Below are 22668 nucleotides of genomic sequence, written 5' to 3' on the forward strand. Positions count from 1 at the left end.
CAACACCCCTCCCCCACACACACACGCACACGCACACACACGAACGCACACAAACAAATGTTAATCTCAATACGAATAACAACAGGGCGAATATCACCCCCCACCCCCTTGATACGAATCCAACCATGACAAGCACTAAACGGGTAAGGTTAAAAAAAAGGGCTATTTTATTTTATTTTTTTATATACCTCGGAATCGAGTCAAAAGCATTTGCGCGTCTTTCGATGTTTATAGTAAGACAAAGATAATATGTCGTGTATACTGTGAAGGACAAAAACGATACATCAACTTAACGCATTCGTTTGTCTTTGCGAACGTCATCTCGCACAGCTTCCTGCACATATCGGTGCTGCAGAACTGACGTCACGCTGTGGGAGGAAAAAAGGACGCAAACAGCAGCTGGTCATTCTTCGACGACCTACGCTATCGGAGGCTTTTAACGCTGCTTCGTTGTTCGCTAATTAAAAAGGTGAGGAATTATGCATGACGAATTTTAGGCTGAATATTTATTATATTCGCTGCAGGGACAATTTCCACTGCATACAAAAATTATGTAATACTTAATTTTTATGTCCGTCGAGCGCTAGCTTGGTAGCTAATTCAAACAAGCGGCTTGTGCTTCCAGTTGTTCAATATTACGAAAATATTTTCGCGATGTAAATCAGTGAGATAACGCAGTAGGTCATCGGATGTCGGATGGCTTATAACCAAGTTAAAGCTTACATTTTCACCATTTAGAAAAAAAGACACAATTCGACCTAGATTCTAGAAAAGTGTTTGTACATTGTAACTCTTTTGTTTATTTCTTTAAGGTCATATACCTCGTTACTCTTTAAAACTTACTATATTAATTTTGCATCTGTCTGTAGAAAGGTAAGATTTCTCCTTTTCAGTACAACACTTTTTTTCTGCCTTCCAAATACAGGACATTTTCACCGACACAAATTATAATATCCGATAATCCAGATTTTGTATTGTATGGTGGCGCAATTTGTCTCAAAGAATTTTAGGGTTGTAGTTAAATTATCTCGTAGGTTTAACGATTAAAGGTCTTCTGAACAGCTCGTCGGCCATTTCGAATGGGGAACCGCCCAGTGGAGGTGCATTGCTACAGTTTGGCATGGCTGAAGTCCCGCATTGATATAGACATAATGACCGTTCATGATTGATCCGTTATATCCACGTAAGGGTTCCGAATGTGGACATATTCAAACGGAAACTACATGTATTTTTTGTGGATAATCCTAAAACAAAATAATGGAAAAAAATACGGCGCCGTTGACCGTTTTTTCCTTGAGCTCCTAAAGATGCAATTTATGGTAATGACCACTAGGGGGTGGTCAGTGCTCCGCCAGAATGTCAAATTCCAAACATCCATCTCATTGTGACGTTGAAAGTCAAGGGTCACCTGTCAAGCTGTTTACCTGAAGTAATTTTTGCTTCTAAATATATAAGTACAGTACATACACTCGTACTAGTCCTGATGCATACTGATTTCATCCTTTAAAAAAATACATATTTGGTCTATTCGTCTGTTTTTATTTCAACTCAACTTTATTTGAAGAGCATGTTGACAACAAATGCAGTTTGCTGGTTTTCCAGCAACCACTAATCCTCAGACTCAGCCTCATCAATATTTTGAGGCAGACGCAATGCCTCCTCTATTGTGTAACTTTTATATGGACAATGGTGACCAGCAGATATTCTCAAAGATCAATGCGATGGAAAGGCAGTGCCGTCCCAGCGGTGCGATCGATTTAATTAAAATGAGTTTGAGCCGTCAAATTGACGGTCGCCGTTGTTGAAGGCATACTGACTCATAAATTATATTTATTTGTACAAGAAAAATTGCAGCATGGTAATTTTATGCACACACACACACACGGGAAAAGTCATAAAGGCAGGATGATCGTTAATCAATGTTAACACACTAATACCATTTCAAAGTTTGAGAATCGTCAACGTAACCATTTTTCAAGTCTTGAGAGAGTAAAATCATCGAAAAACAAAAATATTGCACAATGCAATAATGTGTAGTCAGGACAACAACGATGATGAAGCTGCCATGATACAGTACAATCCCATTTCAATGATGGAATAAAAGTGACATTTTTTTTTGGTAAATAAATTTACAAACTTGTCATGTGTTGAAATTGACGGTCAAAAATGTTAGGTTTCTGTTCCAATTTTTTAAGCTTTTGCAAAAAAATGATTTTAATAACTAGCCTATGCAATGGAACTAAGCATAATTTTCAAGGAAATACAAATTCCCTTTTCTAAATGATAATTTTAGTTCACACGGGGGAAAAATTGGAACCTGACTGGCTGTATGTTATTGCACAGGAAACTGCAGCTTGTCTGATGCTAGGGTCAAACGACCATTTACGTGTACATGCATTTGAGCTCTACTATTGCTATAAACTGACATTCTACAAGCCTGCATGAATGCAAGAATATTTTATTTCCTTTATTTTTTACGAAGCACAAACAATTCTTCAGCAAACTCCAATAAGCATTCATTGTATTGTCCCAATGTACCATCCTTCTTAAATATAGGATTCACTTCCTCATTGTTGTTCAATCTGCCACCTGGTGGCTGGTGTGTGACATATGATTGCACATTGAAGGCATTTGTCTGTCAAATCGGTTGGTTACTGCTAATGGATGCACAGGAAGAGAGTATTGCTTCACTGCACTTATGTCGAATGAAGAGTGATGTAACTATCAACAATAACAATTTTGTTGGGGTTTTTTTCCTCTTTCTCCTTTCTTCTTTCTACATACATTCTTGCTGCTGGAGGCTGTAAATTTCCCCAGTGTGGGACAAATAAAGGATATCTTACTTACTTACTTAATACTGCTTTGGGATAGCATTTAATGGAAAGGCATTTACACAATGCACTCATGCAGGAGCAACTTGCAGGGATGGCAATTTTCCGCGGATACGCGATAATCTGCCGTTTTATTTCTTAAATTGATCATTTTTGTGAATCGTCTAAATCCGTTGAGAAGATTTTAGGGAGGGTCGAGTTTTCACGACCTCACCCGATCAGTCTTTCCATCTTCCGATTGTAAACAGCCCTGCGATTGGACGTGTATGATGTCTTACTTGTTGTGATTGGTCACCCCGTCCAGGCCACGCCCTTTCCGCTTTTTTTCATCACTAGCCATTGCCATCCCTGCACTTGGCATTATCTTGCGGAAATAATATTGTAAATAACATGCGCAAAGGCATTGCTTGAATGGCAGCACATGTTTCTCCAAAAGCTGTATATACGTTTCAGCATTCATGGTGCCTTCACAGATGTGCAAGTTATCCATAATAATAATAATAATAATACATTTCATTTGTGCCTTTCAAGGACACTTTGCAACCAGGAGCAAATAATAAAACCACAGATAAAATTATAAACAAAAGAAGAGAAAGATTTAAGGTGGATATGCAAGTCTTAATATGTGGGAAGAGTCTATATTACGAATATTGGGTGGAAGTGAGTTCCAGAGTTTGGGGGCAGAGCGGCTGAAGGCTCTGCACCCCATTGTACTGAGACGGGCAGAGGGTGGAGAGAGAATGAGGACCTGAGTGAGCTAGAGGGAATGTAAATTTGAAGATCTGACAGATAGGGTGGGGGGGGCAAAGTTATGGATGGCTTTGAATGTATACAGAAGTATTTTGAAATTAATTCTAAGTTTGACAGGGAGCCAGTGGAGCTGGTGGAGGATGGGGGTGATATGATGGAAGGAGGGGGTTCTCGTGATGATCCGGGCTGCTGAATTCCTCACAAGTTGAAGTTTATGGAGGAATTTGTGATGCACACCGAAGAGAAGTGAATTGCAGTAGTCGATATGGGAGGTGACGAGACTGTGAACAGGGATAGCAGTGGTGTGAGGAGTGAGTGAGGGACGGAGACGGTTGTTAATACGAAGGTGGAAATGTGCGGACTGGGTAATGTTATTGATGTGGGAGTGGAATGATAGTGAGCTTTCGAGGATGACACCCAGGGTGGGGTGGGGGGAAGGAGATACAGTGAAATTATCAATTGTGAGGGAAAAACTGTCGGCTTTGTGTAGAGTAGATTTGGTACCAACGAGGAGGAGTTCTGTTTTATTGCCGTTTAGCTTGAGGAAATTATGGGTGAACCAAGATTTGATTTCTGAGAGACCGTGAGTGGGAGGGAGGCGTCGGGTTTGCTTGAGACGTAGAGCTGGGTGTCATCCGCGAGGCAGTGAAAGTTTAAACCAAAATTGCAAAAAATATTGCCAAGAGGAAGAGGGTAGATGATGAAAAGGAGAGGACCCAGGATAGATCCCTGGGGCACACCAGAAGAGACGGACGGGGAGGGATTGTGAGGTGAAAGAATTGAGTTGAACTGAGAGCGGCCAGTGAGATAAGAGTGAAACCAATGTTGGGGGTTGTGGGTGATGCCTATGGTGGAGAGTCTGTTAAGGAGGATGGGGTGAGAGATGGTGTTGAAAGCCGCACTCAGGTCAAGGAGCAAAAGATCAAGAAAGCTCCGGGGCCCGACAAAGTGTCCCCCTCCTGCCTGAAAGTCTGCGCTGACCAGCTGGCTCCGGTCTTCACACAAATCTTCAACAGATCCCTGGAGCTGTGTGAGGTCCCAACCTGCTTCAAACAGTCTACCATCATCCCAGTTCCCAAGAAATCGGCAACATCGGAACTGAACGACTACAGGCCTGTCGCCCTGACGTCTGTGGTCATGAAGTCCTTTGAACGCCTTGTGCTGAATCACCTAAAGAACGTCACTGGACCCCTGCTGGACCCTCTCCAGTTTGCCTACCGGGCAAACAGGTCTGTGGAAGACGCAGTCAACATAGGTCTGCACTACATCCTCGAGCACCTCGACAGCACAGGGACCTACGCAAGGATTCTGTTTGTGGATTTCAGCTCTGCGTTCAACACCATCATCCCGGAACTCCTCACCCCCAAACTACTCCACCTCGGTGTGTCCCCTACGATCTGTCAGTGGATCCTCAGCTTCCTGACGGGACGGACACAACAGGTGAGACTGGGAGCAACAACATCATCAATACGCACTACCAGCACTGGTGCCCCACAGGGATGTGTCCTCTCGCCACTGCTCTTCTCTCTCTCTACACAAACGATTGCACCTCAACAGATCCAGCTGTCAAACTCGTAAAGTTCGCAGACGACACCACGGTCATCGGTCTCATCAAAGACGGCGACGAGTCTGCGTACCGCCAACAAGTGGAGCAGCTGGAGCTTTGGTGCGGCCGACACAACCTCGGGCTGAACACGCTCAATACTGTAGAGTTGATCGTGGACTTCAGGAAACATTCTTCTCCTCAGTTGCCCCTCACACTATCCAACTGCCCTGTGTCAACCGTCGAGACCTTCAAGTTCCTGGGAATCACAGTCTCCCAGGACATGAAGTGGGAAGTCAACACCATCTCCATCCTGAAAAGGGCCCGGCAGCGGATGTACTTCCTGAGGCTGCTGAGGAAGCATGGCCTGCCACAGGAGGTGCTACGACAGTTCTACACGGCAGTCATCGAATCAATCCTGTGTTCTTCCATCACGGTTTGGTTTGGGTCCGCCACAAAAAAGGACAAAATCCGACTTCAACGGACAGTTAGGACGGCAGAAAAAATCGTTGGCACCGCCCTACCCACTCTTGAGGACTTGCACACTGCAAGAATCAAGACAAGGGCACGGAAAATCCTCCTGGATCCCCCGCACCCTGCCCACCACCTTTTTCAGCCACTCCCCTCAGGCAGACGCTACAGATCCATGCGCACCAAATCCAGTAGACACTTAAACAGCTTCTTCCCTCTAGCCATTAACTCCTTAAACAGTCACTGACATAGTCACTCTTCTTGCACCACAAAATGGTACTTCAAAACTACTGGTTACTCTAAAATGGTTCAATGATTTTGTTGTTTACGATGATACTAGTGCAGCGTGTTATACCGGAGACAAATTCCTTGTGTGTTCTACATACTTGGCCAATAAAGATGATTCTGATTCTGATTCTGATTCTGATTCTGAGGAGGATGAGGATGGAGATTAAGCCAGAGTCTGCTGCCATGAGAAGATCATTTATGATTTAGCCTTCAGCGCTAACACAGCCCCATACTAGCACAGATGCTGGCTTTTGAACTTTGCTTCCATCACAGTCCCGTTGGTTATTTTCCTCATTGGCCCAGAGGACAGAATGTTTACAAGTTCACAAACACTTTGCATTTAAAATGAGCGGCATTTCTAGGTGTGGTGATAAATGGCTTTTACTTTGCATTCTAGAAATATAAGTCCCACTTTGGGATGTAGCGCCGAACTGTATTATTGACAATGGTTTTCTGAAGTGTTCCTGAGCCCATGTGTTGATAGCCTTTGTACATTGATATCAGTTTTTGATGCAGTTGCAGCAGAAGGACTGAAGGTCACAGGCATTCAATCTTGGTTTTCAGCTTTGCCACTTACATGCAGTGATTTCTCCAGATTTTCTGAACCTTTTGATATTATGGACCATGGATGATGAAATCCCTAAATTCCTTGTAATTGTACATTGAGGAACGTCAAGTCAAGTACAACTTTGTCAAATGTGTTGAATGTGCAACATACACGGATGCAATTTCTTCCCTCTCAAGACAACATGCAACAAGAGGAGCCACCATTATAATGGTCAATTTTTTCACACAGTTGTTCACAAAGAGGTGTACCTGGTCCCATCTTTGCTTGTCAATGTAGGATGTTACAAACAGGTGTTTGAGGAGTATTCCTCAACTTTCTTAGTCTTTTTGGCCACCTGTCCCAGTTTTTTTGGAATGTGTTACAGCCATAAAATTCAAAGTTGGTAATTATTTACTAAAACAATAAAGTGTAACTGTTTGAAACTTTAAATATAAATGTGTGAATGGTTAGTTCTCTGTGCTCAGAGACAACTTACTGGCAACCAGTACAGCGGGTACCTCACCTGCTGTTTGTTGGTTTGATATGCGTTATGTTGCGTGTCATTTGCATTGACTATTTAGGAAAACCTGAGATAAATATCAGTTGCATTATCATTTGGAATGTAAATGAACAATAGGCCCTAAAAATATACCCTTTTTGGATTTAAAACGCAATTGCAGATAACGTAATCGCCAGTGCTGTTCACCCACCCTCACCCAGAATCTGTATGTGTCAATTATATAACATATACATAGTCTCCCTCCTCTTCCATAAGGACATCGATGAGAAAGGGCATGCTACTCGGCTTCAAGCTGGCTTAGAAAATAATTAAAATGGTGCGTTGATGTGACAATGCACACTCGCCCATCCTCTCTGCTATGGCTGCTGCTTGCTGACTGAAATGTTTGGGGAATGGTAGGCGCTAAGCTCTGCACCAACACATGTCTATCATCAGATTTTACCTTGACCATGGAAAGCAAAGTCATCAAATTCCAACGACGGACGAGCTTTAACATCTGAAATAGATTTGATGACTTTGCAAATTGTCAAACAAAAGCAGAAGAATGGATGTCTGTGGACATTGGGACGGATGAGTTTGGTCAGCAAGGGCACGGCTGCGAAACACAAGTCAACAAAGCCTATGCTGTTAACACAGTTACATACAGTGGATACAAAAACACGGCTATTTATAGTGCACAACTGTTATGAAATGCAGCACATAAGATGATTGCAATAATAACATTAATACATTCAATTTTAAAGCGCCTTTCGAGACTCAAGGACATTGTACATCGATAAACAGAATTATGCAGGAGTAAGAAAATTAGATTCATAATAATAGCAGAAAAATAATAAAAATGATGCATTGCCATGACAGTGAGTTAGGCATATTAAATAGGCATATTTTGACATTGGATTTGAGGGCAGTAAGCGAGAGGGAGTTGTGAAGGTCAGGTAGCAGAGTTCCAAAGCTTGGAAGTGGAGTGGCTGAAGGCTCTTCTCCCCCTCGTGTTGAGATAGACAGATGGAACACACAGGTGGATAGAGGAGTATCTACGAGCGTGGACTGGAGTGATGATGTGGAGGAGGTCAGAATAGTATGGAGGGGCAATGTTATGAATGACTTTGAAGGTAGGAAGTTGCATCTTAAATCGGATGCGGCATTTGACTGAGAGCCAGTGAAGTTGCTCAAAAAGAAGGGTGATGTGATGGGACGAGGGGCTTCTTGGGATGTCATGATTTCTGTGACATCATGTGTTGCCAATATCAGAGATGTATCCACTCACATGGCCTATGTTGGCATAATTGTTCCCATTCATAGTTATGCACTTTGTAATCATACCCAAGAATTCAAGAGTCCAAACAGTGACTATTAAGTCGATACCTGTTTCTTTATGAAATAGTCAGCCGAGGCTGTCATGTTCTCTAGCTCTTCTCTCAATAGCAGTGTGACAAGACTCCCCCCAAATTCCGTGTCTTGATTTGAATGGTCAATTCAACCTCAGTGCAACGCGGCAAGAATTTTGAAAATCTGACATCGGTTCCAGAGATTTTTTTTTTTTTTTAATTGAATGCGGTGGCCTTTCTGGGGGTATGTCTTTGTGAGGTGTGAGACGAATAAAGGATATCTTATCTTATCTTATAATTGATGATTGAACTCAGACTGTATAGTTCAGCATCGTGATGCATCTAATAGTAGAAACGAATAGAGCCCCAGTGTCTAACTTTGTCATCATCTATGACCATACTTTCTTGGTAATCTTTGGCAGTGTTTTTCAAACTTGATTGAGCCAAGCCACCCATTTTACATCATCAACATTTTATGGCACACCACAGGGCACACTGGTTAGGAATTAGTTATTGGCAGTATGAAGTCAAAATTTTGACTTCAAAATTGCGCAGCGAGAGTGGCTGCCTTTCCAGCAGCTTTGTTCATGACTTTGCTGTGAATTGGGAATTTCTCCATTGCGAGACTAATGAAGGTTTTCTTATCTTTCTTAATCTTGTGTACAGTCCAAAACATGGTAGATGCACATACTAATCTTTGTCGTCCTCGAAGGAAAAAAATGGAAACGACCGGAGTTAAAGTTCTGGAGACTGCTGAAGACATCCAAGAGCGCCGCCAGCAAGTGCTGGATCGCTACAGGCGCTTCAAGGACCTGTCTATTATGCGGCGTCAGAAGCTGGAAGACTCCTACCGCTTTCAGTTCTTCCGCCGTGATGCAGATGAGCTGGAGAAGTGGATCCAGGAGAAGTTGCAAATTGCCTCTGATGAGAACTACAAGGACCCCTCTAACCTGCAGGTGCGGATGTCTGTTGGTGGGCAGATATTTATTCCATCCATACCATACTTTGTTTTGAGGCAAGAATAAGGGAAGGCCAGGCAAGCTACCCCCACATTAGTCACCATTATTTGAGAGGCATTGTTGCTGGTGTTAACAGTTAAATATTTAGTTGTATTCATGCATTTTTCTTCAAAACCTTCTGCAGGGTAAGCTGCAAAAGCATCTAGCCTTTGAGGCTGAAGTTCAAGCCAATGCTGGGGCTATAATCAGACTGAACGAGACTGGAAACCTGATGATCAACGAAGGCCATTTTGCATCCGAGACCATTAGAGTAAGACCTGATGATGCAATGGCTCTTATCTGTTGTGCACATGCCCTGTGTCCACGAAGGGTTGGACAAGTGCACTTAGTGTGCGTGTGCGTGTGTGTGTGTGTGTGTGTGTGTGTGCGTGTGCGTGTGAGGGAGAGAGAGTATGCTGGGGGTCGGGGGGTTGAAATTAAACTGATTCATTCAGTTTTGTTTTTTTATGTGTTCATTTAATACTTTAATCTTACTCAGTCCTACACGCCTTACCGGACACAACAGAGACCAATATTTTCAAGTATTAATATGGCTGAGTATCTACTGGTAGGTGAGGAATTGACGTGAATACAGAATTTCTTTTGAATGGTGTGGATCTTTTATCTTTCAGCCATATTTGGTGCAAATGCTGGTAAAGCGTTTCAAATGAACTAAATCTGCTGTTGCTATTTTATGCAGTTTTCTTTGCTAACCTTCAGTATTTCAATCATCTCTCTTAACACCTGACTAGTCTCGACTTGAGGAGCTACGGCGCCTCTGGGATCTTCTGCTGCTGCGAACCAAGGAGAAGGGAATGCATCTCCTGCAGGCCCAAAAACTTGTCCAATACATCCGTGAGTGTGAAGACACCTTGGGCTGGATCAGTGATAAGGTAGGATTTTAATGAAAGTGTCTTTTTCAGTAGTGGCATAGAATGTGATTGAGTGATAGAGTCCAGCAGCCATATTGTTTAAATTTGTTTCTTGCAGTTGAATTCTGTTTTAACAAGAGGGAAACTCTTGTCCTTGTAAGAACTGCTTGTTGTCGTCGTACTTCAGAATAGCAGGCAAACAGGGTTGAAGCAATTGGTTTTAGTCAGATGATGCACACTTTGCTTTTTGGTGCTCTGCTGAGCGAACCTCTCAACCAAACGTCCTTATATCTGGACATTTTTTCTTGTTGAAATTCATTTATTAAATGAAAGGTAATTTCATGTGAAATGGGATTTTTACCTTTTAGGGTTTTTTTGTGTGTTTTTTGGGGGGGGTATTCATTGTTATCTTTTTAAAGGTAGCAGAACACAAGAGGAATTTCAATTTTTTTGCTCCACAGGAGGCTATAGCGACATCAGAGGAGCTCGGCCAGGACCTTGAACATGTGGAGCTTCTGCAGAAGAAGTTTGAGGAATTTCAGACAGACTTGGCAGCACACGAGGAAGGAGTGAATGAAGTGAACCAGCTGGCGGCCAAGCTGAAACAAGAAGACCATCCTGAGGTTGAGCTGATTGTTTCCAAGCAGGATGAGGTGAATGCTGCCTGGCAGCGACTGAAGGGCCTGGCCCAGCAAAGACAAGGGAAACTGTTTGGCGCTGCTGAGGTGCAACGTTTTAACAGGTAAACAGTCATTATGTAGATTTATGTTGAAACGCTGATTCTCTTGAACTTTCTGATTGTGAACCTGCTTATTTATTATTTAATAGAGATGTCGATGAAACAATCAGCTGGATTAAAGAGAAGGAGCAACTTATGGCCTCTGATGACTTTGGACGTGATTTGGCAAGTGTGCAGGCTCTCCTGCGTAAACATGAGGGTCTAGAGAGAGACTTGGCTGCTCTGGAAGATAAGGCAAGGATAGTTACATTACAATAGGTCAGACAAATGTTAGTTTTGTGACATATTTCCCATTGTCGTTGTTGTTGATTTCCAGGTCAACACACTAGGTGGTGATGCGGAGCATCTGCAGCAAACACATTCCCAAAATGCCTCCCAGATCCACCTCAAGAAAGATGAACTCATCACAAACTGGGAGCGCATTCGCAGTCTGGCTGCTGAGCGTCATGCCCGTCTGAATGACGCTAATCGGTATAATACCAGGGCATTGCTGGAATTACTTATATACAAAGTCATTCTCACTATGGAAATCCTGTGACTAAGCATTCAGAGATTTTGCGTAGAAAGGCCTCTCTCTACACACCAATCCAACAAATCTGGCAGTCGGGAAGTCAATTTATGCCTTCTGGTTGGTGTAGGATGCACCGTTTTAAGTCAGGGTTAATTTGATTGAATTTAGTCAGGTCTTTGTGACAAATGATCACTGATTGGCCGTTAGCTTGTGAATCAGTGCATGAGAAATCAAGATGGCGCCGACACGTGAGGCAGCCTCGGTTACGCGCTCCGTAGTATAATCTATCCATCACGGTTTGGTCTGGGGCCGCCACAAAAAAGGACAAAATCCAACTTCAACGGGCAGTTAGAACGGCGGACAAAATCATTGGCACCGCCCTACCCACTCTTGAGGACTTGCACACTGCAAGAACCAAGACAAGGGCACAGAAAATCCTACTGGAACCCCCTCACCCTGCCCACCACCTTTTCCAGCTACAGCACTCCACTCAGGCAGGCGCTACCGATCCATGCGCACCAAATCCAGCAGACACTTAAACGGCTTCTACCATCTAGCCATTAACTCCCTAAACAGTAACCCAAATCTACCTGTACAGTTGCTCTTTGCAATTTTGCACAACCCTGTGGAACAGCATCCTGCTATAGTTATTGTAGCTCCAGCTCTGTACTCACTTGAACCACTGTCACTGATCTATATTCCACAGCACCAGACACTTTAAAATCTGCATAATTGCACACTTGTACGACAAAAACTGCGCTTGGTCACTTTAAAATGGTTCAATTATTTTCTGCACCAACTCTACAACTGTTATAGTATTTTATTCTACCACTGATCACTTTAGCTCTGCTTGATACTTTGAGCATTGTCTCACAGTTGTCACCGGGTGCTACCACCACACAACGGTTCACTTGCATTACGGAATGTCCTTCCATACTTATTTGTCATGTCCTTGTTTATGATGATACTAGTGCAGCGTGTTCTACCGGAGACAAATTCCTTGTGTGTTCTACATACTTGGCCAATAAAGATGATTCTGATTCTGATACGAGCTGAAGTGAGGAACACAAACTGCAGAGAAGAAATTTAAAAAGGCACATTTTGTACTGTATTTGCATTTCGTAAGAAAAAAAGATTGCAACCTTAATCACTATCATCCGAAAATGTGAGATACTAATCTGATGTTATCAACTGAGAATATAAAAGATGTGGCATCAAATTTATCCATCTTTATCTCTAGGTTGCAGCGTTTCACTGCAGACTTCAGAGATCTTACAAGCTGGGTCACCGAGATGAAGGCCCTAATTAATGCTGATGAACTTGCTAATGATGTGGCTGGGGCTGAGGCCCTGCTAGACCGCCATCAGGAGCATAAAGTAAAACCTCCATCTCATACATTTCTTTTGAAATATGATCATGCTTTCTGTTAACTTGTAACATTAAATTTCAATGTGTGCTGATGTAATTTCCTCTTTTCACAGGGAGAGATTGATGCCCATGAGGATAGTTTCAGAGCCACTGATGAATCTGGTCAGACTTTGCTTAATACCGGACATTATGCCTTTGAGGAAGTCAAGGAAAAGGTAGGATTGATGCAAAATAAGCTGTTATTTACATGCATAGGTTTATCATTGTCACTGGTATGTCGCACAGAATCCCTGGGCCCTGCATGGATTTGTATCCCACTGTGATATGATGACCTTATAGTGTTTTGTCAGCTGTTACAGAATTTCTTTGTTCACACACCATATTGTATGTGTGTGTCACACTCCATATTGTATGTGTTTGTAACAATCTCGGTGTGAACCCAAAACTACAATACGTAGCAAATGCTTTTTTCCTTGGGATTTATTCAAGGTCGCAAACCGTCACTAACCACCCCCCCCCTACCCACCCCCCAAAAAATGAAGTTCAATTGTTTTGATTGGTAAGCACAGCAATTCCCATTTATTTAATGAGCGGTCTTGAAGCAGCAGACCAGAGGCTCACCGCCCCACTCCCTTGGCAGTGGTGGGTTTGGGTGGCCATGGCTGGCGATAAACAGTGTGTGCCGCTTGAGAAATCAGTTTTTCATCAATGTTACATATGAAATTGTAAATATGGTTGATTATTGTTGTTAGAGACATTGTGATTGTGTGGGCCACATCCACTCTCTCGTCCTGTGTAGGAGGGCACTGTCTTCTATTGGTCAATGTCAAAGAACCAATCAAAGGATGACGTAGGACATGTAACGCTATGCAATAAGACGACCAAAAATTCTGAGATGCCAGACTTTCGTTGTGATAGTGAAGCATCCAAACGACAGATGACCAGTCCTTTAGTATGTTTTACCACATATGCTACGATGCGTCGTGGCGACTCAAAATTGGCTATAACACTAGGGGTGTTCACACGGCACACATTTGCTCCGGCGCTCCACCGATGTATTTTGTTGCGATATATTTTACACCGCAGCAAATTGTGTGGAGCGTTCAGACGTACAAAGCCGCTGAGCGTCGGTGCAGCCCCACTTGCGTTCACACGGCAGTTTCTGCAGTGGACCAAAACGACAGAAAACAAATGAGCTGTCGTGTTGATTCTTTTAAAACGTATACACAACTCAAGCGACTACTGGACGGGCACGTTGTTCTCCTTCTCGGTCTCTGTGCCTTCTGCTCGAGAGTGACCGCCCCCGAAAACGTAAATCAACGATGACTTCAATGACACTCAGAAAAGCAAAACCGTAATGCAAACACGTAATGCAGAAAAATCAAGAGCACCGGACCAAGTCTTGCTGTGTGAACACCCCTATTATTTGCCTGCGACACGACCCGTCTGTCGGAGGCAATTGGTGGTACATTCGTGCCGACTGACGTCGCCATTAACTGTCAGTCCAGGGTATGCCATACTTAGTCTGCTCAGTAAACTGCACTTTGCCCATGACCAGGATAGGTGATGGATTGCCTCAAAACAATTACTTTTGATATTTAATAAGCCATCCATCAATCCATTTTCCAATCCGCTTTATCCTCACAAGTGATGCAGGGGGGTGCTGGAGCCTATCCCAGCCGTCTTCGGTCAGTAGGCGGGGAGGGGACACCGAACCGATTACCAGCCAATCGCAGGGCACAGAGACAAACAAGCATCCGCGCTCACACTCACACCGAGGGACAATTTAGAGTGTTCAATCAGCCTGCCATGGATGTTTTTTGGAATGTGGGAGGAAACCAAAGTACCCATAGAAAACCCACGCAGGCCCGGGGAGAATATGCAAATGCCACACAGGAAGGTCGGTGCGGGGATCGGACCCATGGCATCTTCTGCACTGTGAGGTTGACGTGCTAACCACTGGATCACTGGGCTGCACATTTGATAATTACTCTCAATCTCATTTGTATTTTCATCAAAGAAAGAGATTTTATTGCCAATATTAAAAGCCATATTCCCCCCTGTAAATCTGTCGGAGGATGTGGCTCAGTTGGTGGAGTGGGTTGTCAAATGGCCAAAGGACTCTGAGCTCTGACTGTCGTTCGATAAGACGCAGAACCTTAAATCATCTTGAGGTTAGCGTTAAGAATGAGAAACTGTTCTCAATCGCCTTAACCTTGTTGAGCAAAGTACACATTTTGCTTTTTAAAATGTGTTCAGCTGCGCATCCTGACCGAAGAGAAGGAGTCTCTGTTGGAGTTGTGGGAGCTTCGCAGACAACAGTATGAGCAGTGTATGGACCTACAACTCTTCTACAGGGATACAGAGCAAGTAGACAACTGGATGAGCAAACAGGAGGTAACTACTCAATCCAACAATCGCTTCTAGTGTGTATTTGTCTTATAGTACGTTTCTTGGCTTGTGACACTAAACAGTTATTGATCCCTTTTAATCGATTTTGCAGTGATGAACAACCTGTCAATGTCATGAAATCAAATCTAAAATATATACGAACTAGTAGCCCTTTGCATAAGATCAGGATCCAAGACACACCTCTCAGTTTAAAATCTTACAAACTTCATCACTCCCACTCATACAATATTGCAAAATGATTTGGTTTTGTTTATGCCTGACACACTAGCAAGTAAACAACAATCTTCGGTTAATAAAGAGTAATTAGAAAAAATGATTTTGTCATAAATGTTAATACGGAATATATTTGTATTTGATTATTCGATGTAATAATCTAGGCCTGAGCAATTTAAATGCAGAGGACCACAATTTTTCTTCAGTCACACAGGAGGGCCACATAGAACCACCCACCCACTGACAAAAATGCCCAAAAAGGCTGACAATTTCCATTATGTCCTTTCCATAACAAACGGGGCTTTCGAACAGCCTTCTGGAACGGATTATGGACGAAAACCGAGGTTTGACTGTATACGGTGTGTGTGTGAGTATATATATCTATATCTATATATAGATATATATAGATAGATATATAAAAATAGATTGTCGTGTTCATTATACACTCTGCGTCTTGAATATTTAGGCTTTCCTCTTGAATGAAGATCTTGGTGACTCCCTGGATAGTGTAGAGGCACTGCTTAAGAAGCATGAAGACTTTGAAAAGTCTCTTAGCGCTCAAGAAGAGAAGATCACTGTAAGTTGAACATTTTCTTGTAAATATATTTATCTATTTTTTAATACACTGTTTAATCACAGTATCCACAGTATGTCAGAAAGATTCCAGCACCAGTGTTATGAAAGCTACACAGTGATCCATCGCTATTTCGTGGTTCGTTTATCGCGGCCTCGGTGCATCGCAGATTTTTTCAAACATATTCATTAAAAAAAATTTAAATAACAAAAATGCCACACAAAGTCCGCAAACGGTCGGCAAGAGGCAGCGAAAGTCAGCAAAACGAGTCACGTAGAGCAACATATACAGTACTACATGTATATGTTTACTGTATTTTGTTATTCATACACTAACCTAACCAAACTTATACATGTTGAAATTAAATTAGTATATAGCATTAAGTTTTGTTAATTACTACAAAATGTACTTCTACATGCATGTATACCATTAAATTTGGCCTTATAAATATTTTTATACTCATATACATATACCGGTACCTATAGGGGGGGGGGGGGTTCCGTACGTCGCGGATTCAGTCCCCATTAACCGCGATAAACGAGGGATTACTGTATTGCAAATCCAAAGCAACTTTTCTCCGCTTACTTTGAGGGCCAGATGATCAACCAGCACGCTCTACAAAGATACTGCAGGGTTTACGTCATTCAGTGTGCAAGAAGAGGCAAGAGTTGTGGCAGAACATGTTGTTAATGCTTCTCTGTGATGCGCCTGTCTCTTTCGTTGAGCTTCCGGCAGTTCCTGATAATACAAAAACAAAAAACTTGCTGTGCTGGAGCGTGCGTGTGAGTGCGTGCGTGTGTGTGGGTGTGTGTGCGTGCACGTGTATGTATACATACTGGTGTCTATATATAGACACCAGTCCTGGAATTTATTTTGACATGCTTAATAGTTCGATACATTTATGTTTGTCTCTTTTTATGTATCCGAAGGCTTTAGATGAATTTGCAACCAAACTTATCCAGAACAACCATTACGCCTATGAAGATGTGGCTACACGCAGAGATGCGGTGAGAATTCTTTTTCTTTTTTTAACTGGTGAATGTGATTAGAACGATTTGATATATTCTTTTTTTTTTTTTTTATGGAATATTTTAGCTTCTCAGTCGTCGAAATGCCCTACACGAGCGCGCTCAGTCTCGACGTTCCGCCTTGGAGGATTCTTTCCACCTTCAGCAGTTCTTCAGGGATTCTGATGAGCTGAAGAGCTGGATCAATGAGAAGATGAAGACCGCTAGTGATGAAGCTTACAAGGTAACGACGGGAAGTTAACTTTGAAAATTGAGCGAGAGGTGTTGTTTATACGATTATTTCCCAAAATAGTGCTGCCCTGAGAGTTCTGTTGGGGGTCAATTTGTTTCTGTACATTCAGAACGAATATGAAATATCGCTTGCACTCGTGTGCTTTTGTTTGCGGGATACAAACTTAGCTACTTCATTTACGCCACCCCACAAAAGGGGAGCGGGGGGCTCTTGACGGGAATAAACAAAGTACCGTATTTTCACGACTATAAGGCGCCATTAAAAGTCTTAAATTTTCTCCAAAATGGACAGGACGCCTTGTGGTGCGGAGCGTCCTTTATATGCGCTGAGTTCCAAAATCTGACTGACAGCCGACATGCTGTTTATATAGAGAAAAGGCGGAAGTGACTGTGGCCAGGCATGCGGGAAAGAAGTCGGCCAATCAGGGAAGGGTGGGCGTGTATATATACATATATGGAGAGGGAGAGAGAGAGAGAGAGGGAGAGAGAGGACAGACAAGCTAGTCCGCCAATGGTGAAGGGTGGGCGTGTAAGTGGACGCCTCAAGCCAGTACCAACACTTGTATAGCGTGTGGCAATGTGCATTGTTGCAAAACAACTCCGGTTTTGGTTTCTAAGAACCCCTGAAAATAAATTTGACAAAAAGACACGCCTACGAAGCTCAGTTCAAACTTAAAGCCACCGGTTATGCTTTTGGCATGCGTGCCCATCTCACAGCAGCGGTGAAAAAACAAGTCAAGCAAATGAACTCTGAGCTTGCCGTTATTCCCGGAGGCTTGACTAAAGAACTCCAACCGCTGGACATTGGCATCAACCGGGCGTTCAAAGTAAAGTTGCGAACGGCATGGGAACAATGGATGATCGGTGGCAAACACAACTTTACAAAGAGTGAGAGGCAGCGCTTGGCGAGTTACGCCACAATACGCAACAACGAGAGGGAACGCGGCGTTTTTGATGGATTACGGTACTTGCACAATTGTTCAATTCTTTCTACACACACACGCGCTGCCACCATGTTTCGCTCTGTTCTTTACTTTCAAATGTGGGAAAGCTTCACACGAGAGAAATGTTGACTTTGCTGTTGCTACTCCTTCTTTCCGCTCGACAATGCGTAGCAACTCACACTAGCATGTGATGCATTCAATGACAACTGAGATGTGCAGTCCTCTGCTTCTGATACAGAGGATGAGGACTTTGATGGATTTCTGGGTGATGATTGATCGAAAAACGTGAGAACATTGTACGATGGCTAAATAAAATACACCCGAACTCAGTTCTGCTTTTGTTGCCTTTTTAAAAACGTGTTTTTAGCTTATCTGTATGTCTTGGCATGCTACCGTATGCTTCAAGCTAACGTGTTAGAGTGCGCACATGCATGCCGTATGTTTAAGCTGGCGTATGTTTTACCACTGTAAAACTGCGGCCATTCGTACGGTGCGTCCTGTGTATGTGTAAAATACAGAAATGTCACCCATTAATGAGACTGCGGCCATTAGTACGGTGCGTCGAATAGTCGTGAAAATACGGTACATGAAAATCGCCAATCAATCAGGTAGCCGCAGGCTTCGCAAAAGCTTGGGCTAATGCTAAATACTTTTGCTGTATTGGTTCAACAGCTCCGCCAAGTTCCACTCTCCTCTCTCCATGTGTTGTGTGTGTGTGTATTATACACTTCTGGTCTTAACTGTGTATATGTTCTGACCTAAACCATGGATTATGTCTGACAGGATCCCTCAAATCTGCAAGGCAAAGTGCAGAAACACCAGGCTTTTGAAGCAGAGCTATCAGCAAACCAGAGCCGCATTGATGCTCTTCAAAAGTCTGGCCAAGAGTTGCTTGATGGGAAACATTACGCATCCACTGAGGTGGCCTGTCGTATGGAAGAAGTCAGCTCTCAGTGGAAGAAACTTCTGGAAGCCACCGAGCTGAAAGGTGTCACCTGAAAATCTCTTACCACTAAGATTCACAACAACAATGATGGTGGTTTTGGTATGAAGGATACATTTTCATTGTCTTTAGGCATCAAGCTCCGAGAGGCCAACCAGCAACAGCAGTTTAATAGGAATGTCGAGGACATTGAGCTGTGGCTGTATGAGGTGGAGGGCCACTTGACCTCAGAGGATTATGGCAAAGACCTTACTAGTGTACAAAACCTACAGAAGAAACATGCACTTCTCGAGGCTGATGTGACTGCCCACCAGGTATGTCAACACTTTAAAGGACATTGTTGTTAACTGTCATGAGTATTTCATGCTACTTCCTCTGTTGTTTAACAGTATAACACTAACCATTTATACATACTGGTAATTTCTTAGGATCGAATTGATGGAATAATAATCCAGGCTCGACAGTTCCAAGAGGCCGGACACTTTGATGCTGACAACATTCAGAAGAAACAGGATGCTGTAGTCATTCGTTACGAATCCCTTCGTGAGCCAATGGCCGCACGCAAACAGAAACTGTCAGACTCTCTTCGGCTCCAACAACTTTTTAGAGATGTTGAAGATGAGGAGACTTGGATACGTGAGAAAGAGCCCATTGCTGCCTCTTCGAACAGAGGTAAGACTAATTATCTGCTTAGCTCAAGCATTTTGCCACATCAAATGAACAGAATGGCATTTGCAGTAGGGATGTTGATTAAAATCCAATTCACTTTAAACTGTGGATTTACCAAAATGAAAATTTTAAGCCAAAATTAAAAACGAAATATGAGGAAATAGAGCAAAATTATTGGACTGATATTTTAACTGAGAATCCAGGCATTCAATCCCACATCTATGTATTCTTAAAAAAAAATTCACATGATATGGCCCCTTTAAAGGTCTTTTTAATTCCTGTCAATATGTGAAAAGATTGATAAACCTCACGATAACAGAAACAAATTATCAAAAATTGAAAACCGCAATGAATATGAAATTGAAATTTTCAACAGACAAAAAGATGAAGGCCTCCTTATAGTAAAGTAATGTTCAAAAATGTAGTTATATATTATATACCGTATTTTCACGACTATTCGACGCATCGTACTAATGGGCGCAGTCTCATTAATGCGTGACATTTCTGTATTTTACACATACACAGGACGCATCGTACGAATGGCCGCAGTTTTACAGTGGTAAAACATACGCCAGCTTAAACATACGGCATGCATGCGCGCACTCTAACACGTTAGCTTGAAGCATGCGGCAGCATGCCAAGACATACAGATAAGATAAAAACACGTTTTTAAAAAGGCAACGAAAGCAGAACTGAGTTTGGGTGTATTTTATTTAGCCATCGTACAATGTTCTCACGTTTTTCGATCAATCATCACCCAGAAATCCATCAAAGTCCTCATCCTCTGTATCAGAAGCAGAGGACTGCACATCTCAGTTGTCATTGAATGCATCACATGCTAGTGTGAGTTGCTACGCATTTCCGAGCGGAAAGAAGGAGTAGCAACAGCAAAGTCAACATTTCTCTCGTGTGAAGCTTTCCCACATTTGAAAGTAAAGAACAGAGCGAAACATGGTGGCAGCGCGTGTGTGTGTAGAAAGAATTGAACAATTGTGCAAGTACCGTAATCCATCAAAAACGCCGCGTTCCCTCTCGTTGTTGCGTATTGTGGCGTAACTCGCCAAGCGCTGCCTCTCACTCTTTGTAAAGTTGTGTTTGCCACCGATCATCCATTGTTCCCATGCCGTTCGCAACTTTACTTTGAACGCCCGGTTGATGCCAATGTCCAGCGGTTGGAGTTCTTTAGTCAAGCCTCCGGGAATAACGGCAAGCTCAGAGTTCATTTGCTTGACTTGTTTTTTCACCGCTGCTGTGAGATGGGCACGCATGCCAAAAGCATAACCGGTGGCTTTAAGTTTGAACTGAGCTTCGTAGGCGTGTCTTTTTGTCAAATTTATTTTCAGGGGTTCTTAGAAACCAAAACCGGAGTTGTTTTGCAACAATGCACATTGCCACACTCTATACAAGTGTTGGTACTGGCTTGAGGCGTCCACTTACACGCCCACCCTTCACCATTGGCGGACTAGCTTGCCTGTCCTCTCTCTCTCCTCCCCTCTCTCTCTCTCTCTCTCCCTCTCCATATATGTATATATACACGCCCACCCTTCCCTGATTGGCCGACTTCTCTCCCGCATGCCTGGCCACAGTCACTTCCGCCTTTTCTCTATATAAACAGCGTGTCGGCTGTCAGTCAGATTTTGGAACTCAGCGCATATAAAGGACGTTCCGCACCATAAGGCGTCCTGTCCATTTTGGAGAAAATTTAAGACTTTTAATGGCGCCTTATAGTCGTGAAAATACGGTATATATACATATATATGGAAAATAAGCCTTTGTAATGACTGTGTAATGACTCTTATTTTTGAACTTAATTTTTACAGTAGGTGCCATGTATACAAAGAATGAACACTCCATAAGTTTTTAAATAGCATCGTAAGAACAAAGAATAGTAGACATTTGGAAATTAGCTTTGGAATCAACAGAAATGAGCTCGATGCAGTTCACGTATTTAAGAATGCATACCATTATTACAAAAAAAACCCCAAAACAGTTACATTTATCTCCATACATTAACTGTAAATCAATCTTTGGTGCTGATATTTAGCTGAACCAGTCAAGACAAAAAAAAATGCTGACAGTATGCTGAGCCTTTGCAAAGGCACAGATTGATGCAGCTATAAAGGGCTTTTGCAGCCCTGGCCATGTTAGGGTACTGGCATTTCTGATTGGTTCTCAAAAGAAACGGCCATTTCAGCTGTGTGTGTGGCGACACCAGAACTTGGGATTCTGAAGGCCGAGAGCAGATTACATTAACATGGCAACACAGTTGAAATCTGATTGTACAAAAAAAAGACCCCATAAATGACTGGAAGGTGTGCTACCAAGATACAAGCTATGAAATGAAAACTGACTGTTGGAAATCAGCTCTTACAATTTCACCTAAGTACAGTGAAACTCCTCTACAACAAAACCTGCATGAGCGAAAATACCCCTAGTATGGGAAAAAATGATCATGCATAAAAGCCATTCCCACTTTTCTGCTCCTCCTATGACAAAAAACTCCCCGTTCTGTTGTACGAAATCTTTTTCTCTGCGCTTGCCTCGCGACGAGATTCGCTACAACGAAAACAAGCGTTCCGCAAATGTCTAATCCAACCTCAGCATGCCACGGCGACCTCTGCTGCTTTGTTCGGAAATGGCAACAGCAACCACCACACTGGTTTACACGTGTGCAGTAGTCCAGGAAGTATTTGTTATTATTGGTTTCAGATGCAGCACGAACATTACATTGCTAAAATGGAAACGGACCTTTGCAGACCAAGGAGTGGAAAAAAAAGAAAAGCATTCACGCTTGAAGACAGGATAAAAGTTATAAAAATGAAAGATGGAGGAAGCAAAGTAAAAGACATTATGCAAGAAACTGTTGTGAAAAATTTCTTGCTGCAAAC

General features: G+C 42.7%; 1 protein-coding gene across 4 annotated transcripts in view; it reads left to right on the forward strand.

The window, feature by feature from the left end:
- The first annotated feature begins 330 nt into the window (after positions 1-330).
- Positions 331-22668, forward strand: part of sptan1 (spectrin alpha, non-erythrocytic 1) — a 72902-nt gene continuing 50564 nt past the window's right edge. For all 4 annotated transcript variants that reach the window (XM_052050053.1, XM_052050054.1, XM_052050055.1 and 1 more), the window contains exons 1-16: positions 331-470; positions 8993-9234; positions 9422-9547; positions 10029-10169; positions 10610-10890; positions 10977-11121; positions 11204-11358; positions 12639-12774; positions 12880-12981; positions 15026-15163; positions 15858-15968; positions 16895-16972; positions 17061-17216; positions 18952-19156; positions 19244-19425; positions 19540-19783. In XM_052050053.1, coding sequence (XP_051906013.1) covers positions 8998-9234; positions 9422-9547; positions 10029-10169; positions 10610-10890; positions 10977-11121; positions 11204-11358; positions 12639-12774; positions 12880-12981; positions 15026-15163; positions 15858-15968; positions 16895-16972; positions 17061-17216; positions 18952-19156; positions 19244-19425; positions 19540-19783 — 2437 coding nt within the window. In that variant the 5' untranslated portion in view covers positions 331-470; positions 8993-8997. The remainder of the gene's footprint in view (positions 471-8992; positions 9235-9421; positions 9548-10028; positions 10170-10609; positions 10891-10976; positions 11122-11203; positions 11359-12638; positions 12775-12879; positions 12982-15025; positions 15164-15857; positions 15969-16894; positions 16973-17060; positions 17217-18951; positions 19157-19243; positions 19426-19539; positions 19784-22668) is intronic.

This window comes from Hippocampus zosterae, chromosome 18 (assembly GCF_025434085.1).
Source record: "Hippocampus zosterae strain Florida chromosome 18, ASM2543408v3, whole genome shotgun sequence".
NCBI classification, from domain to species: Eukaryota; Metazoa; Chordata; class Actinopteri; order Syngnathiformes; family Syngnathidae; genus Hippocampus; species Hippocampus zosterae.